We start from the raw sequence: 18,469 nt of genomic DNA, 5'->3' as shown, positions 1-18,469 counted from the left end.
CTAGTGTATCTCCTGTGTATGTTCAGCTGTATCCTAACTGCTTCTGACCAGAATGTATGTGGCCAGGGAGGCAAGGTGAACTTTCATCTTCTACCCTTCTATTTACTCCTGTAGTGAATTTAGTTAAACCTGGTGGTGTATTTTATATCAAGCTGTGTAGACGAGACCAGTGAACTCAGGGAGTTTGGAAGCAGTGCAACTTTGTTTGGCCCTCACTCCCCACCTATGGCCCTTTTTTTGCCTATACCAATGTTATTTACACTGGCTTAATTTACACCAACTGGGCTTTCCCCCAGTCTGTTTAAGAAGTTACTCTGGGGCCATCTCAAATGGTGTATCTGGGGGTAGGGATTGCACTGTAAGCAAAGTGAACACAGTGAATATTCAAAGGAATGGATTTGTGCTGAAAAGAAAGCAGAGTGGTGTCATTGTTAATAAGAATGCCTCCCCCCACCTGCCTGCCACTGTCCCTCTGTCCCTATCTGCCTGGTACATCAGGGGAACTTCCACAATAAAAAAGCCAAGCCTATCTGGACAAGAGATTTTATTAACTAACATGTATCTTACAGTTCCCATCTGTGCTCTGATGCCTAATTGCAGAAAGAACTACTATCTTCCAATGCCCCAATCCCAGGAGGAGGCCATTACCTCCTTCAGTGTAACCAATTCCCTCCTCAAATTAGTTTCTGGCTGGTCTGGTGCCAGTAAGCCAGTAACATTCCTGTGTCCTTCTCTCTTGGTGGGCTTCATTGCTATTGCTGAACTCATCTCCTTCTCTCCCCTTCCCAATGGCGTTTGAAATGGCCCAGTGGAGCCGATGGGAATAGGATTCCTCGCAAGAAAAGGGAAACGTTGACAGCGAGGAATCCTATTCGGAAAAAGGGAATTTCCCTTAAAAAAATGGAAACGTTGACAGCCATGCGTGGTTTAGATCCTGCACCACTGTTCAGACGCTAGGAGCAACAGACTGCAAGCCACAGGACACTTGGAACGACCACCATCTTACTCCGCAAGAGTAAACTCGGTTAGAATGGCAGTGCACAGCAGCGATGAGTTGGAGGCAAGTCTAGGAGAAATTCCCTTCGAATTGAACGGAGCTGCAGACACGCGCACAGCATCAGACCAACACGCGTGGAGAGCGGGGCAGGCTAGGGCTTGATTTGAGCCAAAGCTCGCGAGAGATAAACCCTTGAAAGCTGAGGAACAGCAAAAGATCAGAGAACAGAGTAAGGCTAAAATCCTGTACTGTACTGTACACGCCTGGTTAGAAATAAGCCCCGCCGAACGCAATGGGGTCGACTTCGGATGAAGCGTGCAGCAGACCTCGCGCGCCGACCGTTGAAGGAGAGCAGCCGCGCATGCGCACCCTCCCGCACGCACGCCGGACTGGCGCTTCCGACGTGCGAGGGCGCAGCTGCCGCCATGCCGAGGCTGTGGCCGTGGGTGCTGCTTGGGCTCGTCGCCCTCGAAGGCGCGCGCGGGAGGAAGAGGTTTCGGCCGGTGACTTACCCCAGAATAACCAACAAGACCTTTATCGGTCAGTACGTCGACATCCACAATAGGCTTCGCTCCGAAGTGCAGCCCCAGGCCGCCGACATGCTTTACATGGTGTGTGTGCCCGGAATGCGGGCGGGGGGCGGGCGGGGGAAGGCGCTCGAAGGGGAGCTCGCCGCTCGCTCCGCCGCCCTTTCCTCAGGTGCGGAGGAAGGGAAGGCGAGGCAAGCGCTGCTCCGCGTTGCCCACCGCTTTTTAAAATGCGAAAGTCAAAGGCGGGGGGGGGGGGGCGGGTAACCAAGTCTGCTCTTGCGGGGCTTCGTTGAACCCAGCGACGTGCCTTCTGAAGTGGCTGCTGTGCCTAATTCGCAAGCTGTTGCGGATTTCTCTGCGGGTATGTTTTCACCACAGTAGGAAGGTACTGGCGTGCTCAGGCCCCCGAACTTCGTGAGAGCGAGCTGTGAGGTAACTCGAGGGCCGCAGCCTTCTGTTGTTTGTATGCATTTGCGTTTTCCAGGGCTTAGTCCTGGCACGGAAAACATCCCAGCGCTGAAACCTATTAGACAAATGCGCAGGCCTAGGCGTGTCCACAAAATGGAAGATAGCAGGGTCCCCATAGACGTGCTCTGCGGGCAGCTGGCTTCTGGCACCAGGCCACTTGGCAGACCATCTCTGAGGTACAAAGATGGCTGCAAAGGTGACATGAAGGCCGGAAGCATCGACCTTGCCATGAGGGAATCCCTTGCAGAGGACCGCAGTGCCTGGAGACAGGCAGCCTAAGTCATGTATCCATAGTAAGGGGGAGAAATGACCGCTGGGAGGAGCGGAGAGAGAAGAAACTCTGTGGTGCATCTCCATCTGCAGCAGCACAACTAGACGCCTTCATCTACCCCACCTGCAACAAAACATGTCTCTCCCGCATCAGTCGCTACAGCCACATCAGACGCTGCAATCTTGCAAGAGTTTGACCTCACCCCCAAAAGCTCACTTCTCCATTGTCTCCTGAGACAGATGAATGCCAACCAGTTAAGCCCAGGCTGATGTTTGACACACTTTTAATAGCGAAGCTGAGCCAAGAATGGCACCTTCTGTGGGATAGCTATATTGGCAAACAGTAACAAATCACACCCAAGTTACACTGGGTGAAAGTCTGCCTCTGCTGCATTAAAGGAAAAGCATGCCCCCTACCTATGTAAATTTGCACCTTTGCACAACATCTTATAGGTGTTTAGAATTATAAAATTGTAGAGTTGGAAGGGGCCCAAAGGGTCAACTACTCCAAACCCCTGCAATATAGGAGCCAGCTTATGTCCTGCAGGACCTTCAAATGCAACTAGGTAAAGGTAAAGGTACCCTTGCCCGTACGGGCCAGTCTTGCCAGACTCTAGGGTTGTGCACTCATCCCACTCTAGAAGCCGGGAGCCAGCGCTGTCCGAAGACACCTCCGGGTTACCTGGCCAGCTTGACAAGCTGCATCTGGCGAGCCAGCGCAGCACACGGAACGCCGTTTACCTTCCCGCTAGTAAGCGGTCCCTTTTTATCTACTTGCACACGGGGGTGCTTTCAAACTGCTAGGTTGGCAGGCGCTGGGACCGAGTGACGGGAGCGCACCCTGCCGCGGGGATTCGAACCGCCGACCTTTCGATCGGCAAGTCCTAGGCGCTGAGGCTTTTACCCCCAGCGCCACCCGCGTCCCAAATGCAACTACTGTACAAATATTCACCTTCCATTTATGATAAAAGAGAAAGTAGGTATTATTTGCTGAGAATAGATTACACTTCAGTTGCTTTGGCAAATGTGTTATTTTGCTGATACATTTTAAAATAATCATAGTGCATTGCTGATAAATAATAGCAATTATTATAGCACCATCTAAAACAAACTTTTCATTTGGTGACACACTTTTTAGACATGCATTATTTTGTCACACAGTAATTCAGTTCAATTAGGAAATCAGAGATTAAACTACTAAACCCTTTCTAGCCCTGGGAGGAGCACGGGGAACATTTGTACAACATACCTACACACTGCAGCCAACACACTAATGTGTTGTCACACACAGTTTGGAAACATGAGGTGGCAGGTCTCTAAGGGGCTTACAATCTGAAAACACACACAAAGGAAACAACAGGTAGGAGAGAGAAATACAGTAGAGGCAGTTGTAAGTGTAAAGTATATTAGTTCAGTAATATGTGTATTTAGACTTCCCTGTAATGGTAGGATATTGGAACTAGGGAGTTGTTTTAAAAGCTAAAAAGGCTATTCAAAAATGTATATCCTGTCATTCCGCTAAATGGATACAATATGGCTACAAATCTGTTCCATACAGTAAAATCACAGCAAACCCAAATTCATCAAATAATAAAAATACAGTAAAAAATACATTAAATTTAGAACAAAAAAGTAGCAGACAACCTCCTAATTATTTTGTCTTCTGCTTGTTTATTTTAAAGCATTTATAAATCACTTTAATATTTTAAGCTCTCCCAACTGTATACAGAAATATGACATAAAAACAATATCATAAAAACAGTAATTCAGCAGTAACAGGATGCAAGATTACACTTTATATATGATGGCAGAAGGAAAGATATTCCAGAGAGTGTAAGGGCAATGATGGAAAATGTCTGCTCTTGGGTCACCACCTTGTTAAAGTCTGTTGGGTGCGTTGCCAAGAATAATATTTCCCCAGATCATCTAAGTGAACTTACAGGTCATATACAGTACAGTTGTACCTTGGGTTAAGAACTTAATTCATTCTGGAGGTCCATTTTTTTTTATAATAATTTTTATTAATTTTCCAATTTTTAGACAAAACAACAACAACATAAGAACATCAACAAATACAAACAAACACACAAATATACTTTCTTAACCTCATTTTCATAAACCTCCTTTCTCGAACTTCCCCATACCTCACCCTTTTTGCATCCTTATTTTACAGTTTTTCAGCAACCCTTTTTACCAGTTAAATTTAAACTTATTATCTTTCTCAATTTCCCCTTAAATCATCAAACAGTTTCAGCTGTAATTCTGCATCTTCCTTCCCCTTGACATTTTAGCACTCCTCAATTTTGTAACAGTTCTTAAGATATACTTTAAACTTCTTCCAATCTTCCTCCACCGTCTCTTTCTCTTGGTCACGGATTCTGCCAGTCATTTCTGCCAGTCCCATAAAGTCAATCACTTTCGTCTGCCATTCTTCCAGTGTGGGTAATTCTTGTGTCTTCCAATACTTTGCTAAAAGAATCCTTGCTGCTGTAGTAGCGTACATAAAAAAGTCTTATCCTTCCTTGACACCAATTGGCCGACCATGCCCAAGAGAAATGCCTCCGGTTTCTTATGAAAAGTACATTTAAGTACCTTCTTAATTTCATTATAAATCATTTCCCAAAAGGCTTTAATCTTTGGGCAGGTCCACCAAAGGTGAAAGAAGGTGCCTTCAGTCTCATTACATTTCCAACATTTATTATTGGGCAGATGATAAATCTTCGCAAGCTTGACTGGGGTCATGTACCACCTGTAAATCACTGGAGGTCCATTCTTAACCTGAAACTGTTCTTAACCTGAAGCACCACTTTAGCTAATGGGGCCTCCCACTGCCGCCGCACTGCCGCTGCACGATTTCTGTTCTCATCCTGAAGCAAAGTTCTTAACCCGAGGTTTCTGGGTTAGCGGAGTCTGGAACCTGAAGCGTCTGGAACCCAAGATACCACAGTATAGGGGCAAATGATCTTTAAGGGAACTTGGCCCAAAGCTGTTCAGGATTTAACTTAAATGTTAGTAACAAGATCTTGAAAATAGCCGAGTAGTTCTCAGCTGCCACTACTGTTCTAGGGACTAGGCAGGTATCCTGGTTCTAGACAGTTTAGGGCTTTTGAAATTCTGTATCTTTTAGGCATTTCGAAACAGGTAATATCTGTTTATAAACATCTATTACTTTGAAGCAAGCCACTTTCGGAACTCCTGTTAGTGGAATAATCTCTAGGGTCTAGACCAGCTTCCTCAAACTCGGCCCTCCAGATGTTTTTTAGCCTACAACTCCCACGATCCCTAACTAGCAGGACCAGTGGTCAGGGATGATGGGAATTGTAGTCTCAAACCATCTGGAGGGCCGAGTTTGAGGAAGCCTGGTCTAGACTGCTTCCTTTACTACATGCTGCCTTTGGAACAATGTACTCAAGGTGGTTTACAGTTTAGAACAGAGCATTAAATCTAATAGTTCTGATTCAAAAAGCGGGGGGGGGGGGGGAATGGAGAAGGAATAAGAAAATAAGCAGATTCAAATATTAATTCTTGCATGTTACATAATATTCTAATAACACTGTATAGTTAATACAAGAAGCAGTTGCCAGTTGTTTCAGGCCTTTCAACTGTCCTCCTTAGAGAAACCTGTCTGGTCTCATCACTTTTTACATTTTGCTAGCTTGTTGAGGCTGCAGTTCTAAACCCACTTACCTGGGAGTTGGTTGGCATCCATTTGTCTTGGGATGTAATGGAAGAGTGTGCCTTCCATTGTAGGATATACAGTGGTACCTCCTGTTATGAACTTAATTCATTCTGGAGATCCATTCGTAACCAGAAACCGTTCTTATCCTGAGGCATGCTTTCACGAATGGGGCCTTCTGCTGTGCGTGCGCCTCTGGCGTGCAATTTCCACTTGCATCCCAGGGCAAAGTTTGCTTCTGGGAGAAGCTACTTCTGGGTTAGCAGAGCTTGTAACCTAAAGAGTTTGCAAGGAGGACAGTTTGCAACCAGAGGTATTACTGTACTTCTGAGTAGATTGTGCTGAAGAACAGAGTTTTTCCAGGAAGGCTGGCTGAGACCTCCTACTGTTCTTTTTAGTAATTTTTGTGCTGCTTTGTTTTATTTTTCATTGTGTTATTTTTATTGATGATTGTTTTAAGCCTCTAGTGTTAGACAATTTGGGATAAGTGGGGTGTACATTTTTGAAAGAAAAAACCTTAATACTATACTTTCATCTTTAAAATTTAAGCTCCTGAAAATTTAACTCTCATGTAGTGCAGCTCTAGTTAGCAAATCCCATTGGGGCTTTGGCTGTTAGGGCTCTCTTCAAGCAATAATAATCATCTGATCATCAGAGCTTCAGAGTGCCTTGTAAAGATCTTTGTAGGTCCTGCTGATCAGTGGTAAGCACAAATGGTTTTTGGGTTCAGGTGCAACTTTCCCTGCCTGAACCCAAATGCCATAAATGAGCATGGCTTGGCTGGTTTTGGCCGGTCAAATGGGGAGGCCTGGAGGACCTAATTAGCTCTGTCCTAAATTAATATGCATAAGTGCCTGGGTTGCTATGATACTGTTGACTAGATAATGCCAAGTTTCAGGATGAAACCAACTTAGACTGCAATCTATACCAACTTGTCTTGGCATATGCCACATTGAACTCAACAGGACTTACTTCTGAGGATATTATGTACAGTGTAAGATTGTTCTGCTTTAAGTGCTTGATCCAAATAAATATTTGCATAATGTTTGCAGTTCTGTTGAAATGTGGATGTGGAAACCTAGCCAGATGGGTGGGGCATAATAATAATAATAATAAATTTATAGTCACTCGTGGGAGTTAGCTAATGAAAATGTGATTTAAAAAATGCATTATATATTTCTTGTATCCTGCAGACATGGGATCTAGCTTTAGCTAGAACTGCTAGAGCATGGGGACAGAAATGTATTTTTCAACATAACCATTTTATGAAGGAAAAAGGAGCTGGCCATCCTGATCCTAAACTTCATCCTGTGGGAGAAAATATATGGTTTGGACCTGCCCGCAGAGTGCCATTTAATTCTTCTAATCCCATCTATTCATGGTACTCGGATAAAGATTTCTATGATTACCAGGACAATTCGTGTTCACAAGTATGCAGACATTATAAACAGGTAACTTCCGTTCTCAGTTAAGATAGTCTTAAAACATCAAGAAACATTGATCACTTAAGACAGCAAGTACATAAAGTGACTGTTATAATGGTGCTATATAATACATTTTAAAGTAATCTGAAGGCTATCACATTTAGTTATAAATATCCATTTAGTTATAAATGACATTGGATATTGAATTTATAACTAATGTCAGGATCCCAATACCTCAGGGATCACCTCTCCCCGTATGAATCAACCAGGACCCTGTGATCATCATCTGAAGCTCTTCTTCATGTGCCTCCTCCGCAAGAGGTCTGGAGGGTGGCAACATATGAACAGGCCTTTTCTGCATTGGCTCCCCATTTATGGAATGCTCTTTCCCGGGAAGCTCGGCTGGCACCTTCTTTGCATATCTTTAGGCACCAGGCAAAAATGTTTCTCTGTAACCAGGCCTTTGGCTGATTAATATTCTATGGCCTTTTAAATGTGTTTGTGGGAGTTGGGGTGTGTTCTGGTTTTGGTTTTATGGTGTATTTTGTGTTCTCATTTTGTATTTTTATCTTGTGAACCACCCTGTTAGCTTCAGATGAAGGGCAGTACACAAATTTAAATCATCAACATCATCATCCAAAGAAGCACTACCTGAAGATAAGAGGTAGAACGGGACTTTCCCATCCCCTTTGCACCTAAGCCACCTGAAAAACCTCTACCGAAGTGGGTCGAGAAATCCTACTGAATGGAGTGGACTGTGGCACAGGGGAAGAGGAGATTACTAAAAATCAGGCACCTTCCAAGAGAGAAATTCTCATTCACAGAATATTTCTCTGCCTGGTTTTCAGCACCTTGTCTACTAGAGCCCCTTTCAGTTCCCCATGTCATAGCCCACCCTACTCAGTAGGGTCTCCCAACCCCTCCAAAGAGGCTTTGAGGAAATTGCGACCTGGTGATGATTGTTGCTGGGAGAAAGACTGGTGGAAATCACCTTGTCCTGGCTCTAGTCTGCTTCCAAGTCATAGAATGGTAGAAATTAATGTAGAGATCATTTCTAAAATTTCTGACTATATTTTTGTCAACTTCAGTTTTAATGAGATTATATAATTTTAATGAAATTATATAATTTTAATGAGATTATATAAATTGCAAGAATTATAGCTTTAATCAAAGTATATAAATTGCAAGATGTATAGCTCAGGATGCTGGAAGCTCCTTGAAATATCTGTAAAAACTTGGGATCTTTCCCTTTCCAAGCCCCATGGGCACCCAAGGAAGTTATTTATTTATTTATTTATGAATGAATGAATGAATGAATGAATGAATGATGCTTTTGTACCACTTTTCTGTTGGCATACACAAAGCAGCATACAATATTAAAACAAATAATAAAACAACATCAAGCGGCAGCAAAGGACCCTTGCTTACAGGAGATATAGGATAGCTACACGTGGAGTCAAGGGACGCAGGTGGCGCTGTGGGTTAAAGCCTCAGCGCCTAGGGCTTGCCGATTGAAAGGTCGGCAGTTCGAATCCCTGCGGCGGGGTGCGCTCCCGCTGCTCGGTCCCAGCGCCTGCCAACCTAGCAGTTCGAAAGCACCTCCAGGTGCAAGTAGATAAATAGGGACCGCTTACCAGCGGGAAGGTAAACGGCGTTTCCGTGTGCGGCTCTGGCTCGCCAGAGCAGCGATGTCACGCTGGCCACGTGACCCGGAAGTGTCTCCGGACAGCGCTGGCCCCTGGCCTCTTAAGTGAGATGGGCGCACAACCTCAGAGTCTGTCAAGACTGGCCCGTACGGGCAGGGGTACCTTTACCTTTACACGTGGAGTCAATTTGCTGTGCCAGTACCTGCCTTTGGTGCAGCAATGTGGTGGCTTGGATCCATACCTGATTTGTGTATTGGAAGGATTAGTTTGCTTTAATCACTCAGGCTTTGCACCTACAAGGCATGAATGATGATTGAAGGTTAGCCCTGTATATCCTAAAATGCTCTCTCATCCCTTATATACCCAACCAATCACTGCACTCTGCAGGAGAGGACTTTATGTATATGCCACCTGATGAGGAGATCCACTCCATATGATGTAGGAATTGGGCCTTTAGTGTGGTGTCACCTATCCATTGGAACTTCCTTCTACTGCATATGAGACGTGCCATTTCTATTATCTTTTCTGAATCCATGCTGCACAAATATTCAAGCTTTGGTTTGGCCAGCACTCTGTACAAGTTGGATCCACTCTAAAGGTGAATGGTAATTTACATTCTTGCAAACAGAACAGAAGAAGCAAAGCTTGGTTTAAGCTTGCTGCTTTCAAGCAATACACATGGGATGGAGAGGAACGCATAATTATGCACCTGCACCATTTGCCACTTCTGAGAAGCATATACCGTATTTTTCGTCCCATAGGACGCACCTAGTTTTTTGGGGGGGAAATAAAGGAAAAAATTTTTTCCTTTATTTCCCCCACAAAAGCAGGTCGGGGAAACCGAACCAGGTCGAGAAACGGCGCTGCGCCTCCCTGCTGTCCCCCGAGCTTGTGGGGCTGGCCGATGTCTGCCTCAGGCGGCAGGCTGCTATCCGCAGCGTGGGGAGCCCTGCGGGGAACTCTTGCAGGGCTCCCCATGCTGCGGATGTCTGTCCGGCGCGCAGGGCGCTCTGCTTCAGGGCGCCCCACCTGCCGGGCGGCAGGCTGCTATCCGCAGCGTGGGGAGCCCTGCGGAGAACTCCCACAGGGCTGCCCAGGCTGCGGATGTGCTCCCAAAGCGCCGGGCGCTCTGCTTTCAGGGCGCCCGACGCTCCGGGAAGCAGGCTGCTATCCGCAGCCTAGACAGCCCTGCGGGACCTCCTGCAGGGCTGCCTAGGCTGCGGATGTCTTCCTGAAGCCTGGAGAGGAAAAAGTGCGTCCTATGGGGCGAAAAATACGGTACTTTCGATCATTAATCAGCCTCCTTCTGAATAAAATGGTCCACCCGCAGCGTGGGGAGCCCTGCAGCGTGGGGTCCATCCGCAGCGTGGGGAGAAGATGATTTTTAAAATCATCTTATCATTACCACTTAGTACAAGTCAGTTACCTCTGGTCACCTGAGCACCTTGTTTTGATTGGCTCAAGGCACTCCTGAGACCTCCCAGTCAGGCAGAAACCTGTTCTCTATGCTGTAACTCAGTATCTATTCTGTCTTGCTTCATCTTCAGTCTTAATCCTTTGTCTCTCAGGAACCCTCTCTCTTAAGGAAACCTAGTTTTTAAAATACCATTTCATTCAGTCTTCCCTATGGAGGCTGCTCCACAATCCTTGGCACCCAAACTCCTCCCTGAAAACAGAAATGTCCAGTTGTAGCTATTTTCTGCCTTGTATCCTCTTCACTGTACCCTTTCATCTTATCTGTGTTTTGTTGTTTTATTTGTCATGGTTACTGCCTCCTGAGGTGGGGTGAAGAATCTTTTTCAGCCCAAGGCCCACATTCTGGATGCTACATACCACACACCGGTGCTGGGTGGGACCAGAGGCAAAAATGGGCAGAGCAAAGGCTATGAATTTTACCTTCATACAATAAACCACATTCCAGCCATACAAACGTCTGAGATTTGTGCACTCCCTCGGTCATGACAAGCAAGAGACATCATCAAAGTTCAGCACTAGAGAAGGAAGTGGAGCAGGGTTTAATAGTGTGGCCTAGGGATAGGGGAGGAGGGGGGGTGTGGCATATGGAGAGCCCTCCTGTAAATCTTGATATCCTTCTGTCTGTGTGTGGTCCAGACCCAGCTTTTTGTTTTGTTTTTAGTTTTGCCCAAAGCTGTTGAGCTTTTTTTGTAAGATCTAGAAGAGGAAGTAGTTTCTGAGCTATTTTTAAGGAAATTCGCCAAAATCTACACTTCCAACATGTGTCGCCATATGTCCGGATTTTCCCAAACATTAAAGCGATTTCCACCCAGACACTGTTTCCGATGCCTGAATCCCGGCAATATCCGGGAAATTCTGAACGTATGACAGCCCTAGTATGTATAATAGAAGTATAATCTGTTTGTCAAGGGAATGTGGATTTAGATGCCCCGTGTATAATCTTTGGTCAATTTGTTAAGTATTTCTATTGTTTTACTTGAAGGGGGGAGCAGCTGTCCACCCCCACCCCCCTTGGCTAGGCCCATGATCTTTTTACCCTGTAATTTTTGTTCAAACCACAACACAGTATTACGGTACTTATTGACTGCAATTTTGGCAGTGTAAATAAATAAATATTACTCTGTATTAACCCAAATTGGGAATTGGCTGTCTTTGCTAATTCCACCAAATAATTAAGTGAGTGGAAATACCATGTAGCAGCCTCTGTGGCAGGTAACAATCCCTAGATTGAAGATCATCAATAATACATACACCTGTGTAGGCAGATCCCGTATATAACTTTTAGGGGACACAGATAGGCTGATAAGGTTCAGCTGGTGAAGGCTGATCCACTGCAGGATGTTGCTGTAGCTTAAGAGAAGTTCCTTTCCACCAGCGAAGGCACTTCTGCCACATCCTGACCCCAAAGACGAAAACCATTCACAGTTCTTTGTTCTGAAAACTGGAGGATTTGTACTAAATCTCTAAAGCCTAAATACCTGGACTTGGTAACTATTAACACAAATTGTACCTTTCTTTGTAAAATAAAATCTGCTCTCTCCCCCCCCCCCCCAGGTTGTTCGGGCTTCTACTTATAAGGTTGGCTGTGCTGTTGTTTTCTGTCGTAGACTTGATCGACATAGAAATACTGAATATTTCGTTTGCAATTATGGTCCGACGTAAGTTAACAAATGTTTAAGAGAATAAGAGATAAACCCAGCCAGTGACCTAAGAAGTGTAGGATTTTAGGTGATTTTTTCATTGACCGTGCACAAAGTGGCTGTGTAAATTTTCTAAGGCTTTGGTATTTTATTTAGCTTAAGTACTGTAAATATTTAAGGAGGGAGTCCTATGAATAGATAGCTGAGTATAAGTTTATTGGACCTAATAGGGCTCACTTCTTCATAGACATGTATAGGATTTGGCTGTAAGTGTCCAATTTTTTTTCCATAAATGAGCAAATAAGTGTTTCTGAAGTACATAGAATTAAATGTACATGTTATTTGTCTTGCACTTAATTCAAATTTAATTTTAAATCTGTGATGGCTTCTTAAAAGAATCGCACTGCAAAAAAAAAGAAGAAGAGGCTCAGAAGTTCACATTGCAGACCCCTCACATAAGCAATTACTCATAGGGGTTGAAGTTCATGTAGTCATTACTGAACTGATCAAGGTTGCAGTGCAGTGGTTGGCCTCTTTGCTGTAACTTTAAAGGTCACATTTGGCAGTCCTAAATATTCTCTTCACAGATTTATTAATTGTGTTTATATCACAGTCTATATCTAATCCACAGCATAGGACTGTTCAACTATTTTAACTCAGGAAAATCCATTGTATAGCCTAATTTTTTTTAGTCGATGCCTCAACGCATAGGCAGTTTATTTGTTACAACTAAATAATTAACCGTATTTTTCACTCTATAAGACGCACCAGACCACAAGACGCACCTAGTTTTTGGAGGAGGAAAACAAGAAAAAAAATATTCTGAATCTCAGAAGCCAGAACAGCAAGAGGGATTGCTGCGCAGTGAAAGCAGCAATCCCTCTTGCTGTTCTGGCTTCTGGGATAGCTGCACAGCCTGCATTCGCTCCATAAGACGCGCACACCTTTCCCCTTACTTTTTAGGAGGGAAAAAGTCTTACAGAGCAAAAAATACGGTATATTCAGAATAGCTTGTCCTTTAGTCTTCAGTTTAGCTTGTGAATTGAGTACCTTACTACATTCTGGAAATTATGCTCCTTAGTGACACCTACCCTTCAAGACCTTACAAAACAGGAAAGCCCTGTAGTGCATGCCCAGAAGGAGACACTTGTCAAGACCATCTCTGTAGTAAGTACAGATCTGAGTAAAATGAACATTCATGAAAGGCTTTCTCATGCACATATGTATATATTTCTATTAACTTTAAAGCAATACGAGCTACTCTTGTGTGTATATATGTATGTATATGCATGTGTCTATGTGTGTGTATGCACACACATATATATTTCTGTTAAGTTCAAGTCATGGAACTTAGAGCAAGGCAGGTTTGGTTGTCAAAGCAAACAATCTGCAAGACCTGGAAGGAAACCCGATCTTTTAAATTTATTGTTGTAAATGGCTGCAATTTCACAACACTGTGAAAAAGTAAAGTGCTGCACTATTCCAATGGGAAGAAAGCCTGCCTCCCAATCTAATACTGTATGTCTTAGATTCTGCTAGGAAGAACTCAAGGGGGGGGGATTCCCACTCCCTTCCCCCAAAAAATCCATGTATTTTTACATCTCATATCATAATGATAGAATTGTGCTACACAATTGTACAAAATCCAGCTTCAAGGTTCCAACAATTTTACATCCTTGTCTACAATAGTGTGACAATGGTGTCAGACAATGCAATCACAGGCATTGCACTACCACAGATTTGCTTACACAACTCATAATCTATGGAGATGCTTTCAGGCTGTATCCTGACTTCTTTGTTAATTCATGCCTAATTAAAGTTCAAGAGTTTGGAGATGAGTTGATTTTTACCAAATACCGTATTTTTCGCCCTATAGGGTACACCGGCCATAGGGCGCACTTATTTTTTTTTTTGGTGGGGGGGGAAATAAAAAAAAATACCACCACCACCCCCCCCGAGCCCCAAAGAGCAAAGAAGCCATGACAGCGAACGGGACCTTGCCATCGCTTGCGGGGCTGGGGGCGGGGGAAGCCCGAGCTTCCCCTGACCCCAGCCCCCAGAACAGGTCCAAGCCCCCAGAACAGGTCCAAGCTTCCCCAGCCCCCAGAACGGGTCCAAGAGCGATGGCGAGGTTGCGCACAACCTCGCCATGGCTCCTGGAGCTTGCCGGGCTGGGGGGATAGCTTCCTGAAGCCTGGAGAGCGAGAGGGGTTGGTGCGCACCGACCCCTCTTGCTCTCCAGGCTTCAGCGAAAGCCTGCATTCACCCCATAGGATGCACACACATTTCCCCTTCATTTTTGGAGGGGGAAAAGTGCGTCCTATAGGGCAAAAAATATGGTACCGTAGTTTTCGCTCCAAAACACGCACTTTTTTGCTCCTAGAAAGTAAGGGAAAATGCCTGTGGGTGTTAAGGAGCGAATGCACGGATCGGAGCCATGGCTGCCGTCAGTCAAGCAAAGCGGGAGCCGCTTACACACTCTACGAGGCTCTCGCTTTGCTTGCTTTAAAGTGACCTGGAGCGGAGGGAGGGAAGGAGAGCCATGGCAGCAAAGCGGGCAGCAGCCGCTTACACGGGAGGAGGGACAGACGCTAGCAAAGGTCCGTGCGCTCTCTAAACAGAGCAATGAGGCTGCAGAGGGACGGCAGGAAAGATAAAATTTAAGCAACCAGCAGCAAAATAAAACCAACCTCGAGCTCTGAGCCACGCAGTGGAAACCAGGAAGTTAAAAAAAAAAAGGCTGGGGATGAGGGAGAGGGGAAAACTTTCCGCTGGGAGGGAGCAGCTTGTTTTCAGGCAGGATAGATTCGAGCATTGTCTGGGTCCTAGTGCCCCTACCACTTTTTTGTGCTCCATTCTATTGCTGCAGGTGGCTGCTTATCACTCAGGCTACAAGGAGGAGCGCTTTTACACAGCTAATGGTGAATCCCCTGCAATCCAAGTCTTCCTCACTTGCTCAAATCTATTCTGCCTCAAAACAAGGAGCAGAAGGAAAAGGCTGCAAACTGTTAAATGGAAAAAAACCCAGGCACAGGGCAAGTACCTTAAGTATACCTTTAAAGCAACAGTGCTCGTTCCCTCCCTCCTCCCCGCTCAGCTCGCCGAAAAGCTCCTTCTCCACGCGTGCTCCTTGTCCCTTGAGTGCTTTTCCTTCCCTCCCCACTTAAAACGTGGTTACAAAGCACGGATCCACATGGATCCTCAGGATTTTTGCATTGGGCTACCCCAAACTCACCATCAGATCACATGTCTGTGGCCACAGCATGAACCATAAAAATCATGCACCCACTGTTTCGTTCACAATATTTTTTTCTTGTTTTCCTCCTCTAAAAACTACGTGCGTGTTATGGTCAGATGCGTGTTATAGAGCGAAAAATACGGTAAATGATTGTGTCATACACTGATGATTGCACATTCTGGATGCTGAAATTCTGTAGAAATGCTATGAGCTACCTGCCGCGCTCTGACTGAAAACAAGTAAAACCCATTGATAATATATTAATATTGTGAAACAGGTTTCTCCACTAGTTATAATGCTACTTTTCTCCTTGTGCAGGAAATTCAAGTCGTGACAAAATATACATCAAGCGTATGTATTACAATTAAATTATATAGCTCAAGTTTACATTTAAAATGACATTCTTGCCTAGTAAAAATATGTTTGTTTGTTTTAAATAGGCTATTCACGATGGTATCCTCCATGGGAACACAAGCTTATATGTGATGACTCCTGTATTGTACTTGCAGTTTTAAGGCCATCACTAACACTTCTAGCATTTGTTACTGTTTACTGTTTACAGAAATGTTATCCAGATTTAATGCTGCAAACAGAAACTGTATGAGATGCATATAACACAAAACATTATCCTTAATATCTAAGACTCATATGTACATGGATGTTTATGTTTTTAAAAATAGATTTGGTTAATTACATTGTTTTATATATTTTCAATTTAATAAAATTATTAAAAAGTTTATTGTTTCATTTTAATGACTTGGGGATATTTTTAAAAGCAGAAAAATGAATACTAATATTGTGTGTGTGTGTCAGTGTGCAATATTATGGGTTTTACTGATCCGTAGAAACCTGTCTCTGGAATTGCCATTCTTTTATTGCTCACTTTTTCTGGAGCAGTCCAGTTCTTTTCATGTTATCCTCCGAAGTTCTTTGCAGGTTTTTTTCTTCATGTAATTGTAACAGCAGTATGTCTGTTTTGGCACACAAAACACTACAAGGGTTTTTCTGAAGACTTGTGCCTTTAAATTAAACACTTCTTTACAAATTCAGCCCACTTTATTGCTACGTTTTGTTTCTAGCTGGGATATTAAGTATAGGCTACCTGTTGATTACCCTGTGGATCAACTCACATTGTTTTCAACATAAATGAAAAGAGGAACTTGGTAACTAATCCTCACTTCATCAACCTTGGCTGGAGTACATTTTGGTTCCCAAACACCGCAAACCTAGAAGTGATTGTTCCGGTTTACAAACTTTTTTTGCAACCCAAACGTCCAATGGGGCTTCCATGGCTTCTGATTGGCTGCAGGAGCTTCCTGCAGCCAATCAGAAGCCACCATTTGGTTTGCGAACGTGTTGGAAGTTGAACGGACTTCCGGAACGGATTCCGTTTAACTTCCAAGGTATGACTGTTGAGGATTCCTACGCATGCACAGAAGTGTACCAGAAACTCCTACTGGGCAATTCAAAGTGGTTATTCAAAGGGTAATTAACAGGCTATTCATCTGCAGGGATGAACAGGAAACAATAAAACTAGCTACATTTTAAAACCATATACTTTAAATTGAAGTTACCACAGTTCTTTGCTTAATGGGATTCTACTTGTAAGTAAATATCATAAGAAAAACTTGTCTATGGAAGAGTGCATTGCATTAATTAGTGTACTGTTTTAATTCCATTTCCAGTTAATTGTGATAATTGTGATGATTGTGCAATACCTTAGACCCAAAGTGTGGAAGCAACCCAGGGCTTGAACAGTAAAATCTGCAGGGTTAATCAAGTGAGCCCCTGCACGTGCAGAACACTCTTCAGGTGCAGAAAGAAACAAAATGTACACCTTCAACCCCTGCAACTGACAGGTAGTAGGAAGACTGCAGAGTAGCCAGGCCTGGTATACACGTGTTTCCCTAGCCTGCTGAGCAGTGTCTCCTGCTTACTGTACTTCGTATGCTGGTTCAAGGCGCTGAACTCAGGAGCCTTCAGCTGAGGAACACACATCAGATACGGGAACAGCTCCTCCTAGTCCTTACACAATGGCCAGTGCAAGCCCACACTGAATAAATATAGTTACCATGGGACATTAATGTCTATAATTGGGATAGGGTCTGAACCAGGTTGCATGCACTCCTAGTACTGACAAGATGACTGGCAAGAGCTTTTTCAGCATCTCAGCCATTGTGTTCATCTTATTTGACTATTACAGTGCTGAGCTGGGGAATATCAGTGGATTTGTGACCTCACAAATGTGAGGCCTTGGTCACAGCCTTCGATAAGCCAGCAGTAACTTCTTTGGGGTGGGGGGAGGGAGATATAGTCTCACTCCATTGGTGTCTTAAGTCTGAGTCCTCTTTAGAACTAGGCCAAATGTTCTTCTAAATAAGTCATGTTTCTCTTTCTGTCTGGCAGGAGTGCTGGCAAAACAGCTGCTTCATCCTGTAGAAGGGCCTGAATATGGGAAAGTGCTTCTTCAAAGGAAGAATCTAATGTAGGATTTAAACAATATTTTACTTGTGTATTCTTCTATGGGCAGAATCCACTTCATATTTTGTTTGGAGGAAGTCCTATTCAAATGAGTGAGATCTATATAGCCAGAGTGCTTTAGGGCCAGTTCACACAAGAATGGTTCTAAATTCAGCCCACAATCTTAAAAACCAAACAACCAATTCAGTGTTTCTCCTTTAAGTTCTACAATTCCCAAAGCATTGCATGTGGGCATTTGGAGCTCCAACAGGGTTTAAGAAAGTTAAAGGTGGCTTGACAAACCACCACTGTCTTGCTCAGTTGGTAGAGCATGATACTACTACTGCTACAACTACTACTATTCCTGTTAATCTCAGGGTTGTGGATTCAAATCCCATGTTGAGCAAAAGATTCCTGCATTGCAGGCGGTTGGACTAGATTACAAATTCTATGATTCTATGAAACATACCTCCATCTTCTCTGGATAAGCCCTTAATTAATTGCACCATGTCTCAGAATTGGTCCTAGCTTGCTATACACCAGAAACATTTTTTATTCATCAGATTAAAATGCTGTATCTGGGCTTCCCTGTTTTGGTTTTGTTTCAACATGCATGTTTCAACACGCGAGAAGCCACTTCCTGT

At 44.0% G+C, this 18,469-nt stretch overlaps 1 protein-coding gene across 1 annotated transcript; it reads left to right on the top strand.

The window, feature by feature from the left end:
- Positions 1-1,372: 1,372 nt before the first annotated feature.
- Positions 1,373-16,102, top strand: LOC307225733 (GLIPR1-like protein 1). The gene is made up of 6 exons (XM_079993826.1): positions 1,373-1,608; positions 7,135-7,392; positions 12,042-12,145; positions 13,209-13,294; positions 15,684-15,716; positions 15,806-16,102. Exons 1-6 carry the CDS (start codon positions 1,423-1,425, stop codon positions 15,967-15,969), a joined length of 831 nt encoding a protein of 276 aa, XP_079849952.1. The 5' UTR covers positions 1,373-1,422; the 3' UTR covers positions 15,970-16,102.
- Positions 16,103-18,469: the final 2,367 nt, after the last annotated feature.

The sequence above is a fragment of the Podarcis cretensis genome (assembly GCF_951804945.1).
Source record: "Podarcis cretensis genome assembly, chromosome: 10".
In the NCBI taxonomy this organism is placed as follows: domain Eukaryota; kingdom Metazoa; phylum Chordata; class Lepidosauria; order Squamata; family Lacertidae; genus Podarcis; species Podarcis cretensis.
Note: the sequence above shows the minus strand (reverse complement) of the source record. Positions and strands in the feature narration are given on the sequence as shown.

Bases quoted from the DNA above. Each gene is read 5' to 3' on its own strand.
- LOC307225733 (XM_079993826.1), top strand. From the start codon at position 1,423: ATGCCGAGGCTGTGGCCGTGGGTGCTGCTTGGGCTCGTCGCCCTCGAA. The intron at 7,393-12,041 runs GTAACTTCCGTT...CCCCCCCCCCAG, and splicing joins TATGCAGACATTATAAACAG to GTTGTTCGGGCTTCTACTTA. The intron at 12,146-13,208 runs GTAAGTTAACAA...TATGCTCCTTAG, and splicing joins GTTTGCAATTATGGTCCGAC to TGACACCTACCCTTCAAGAC.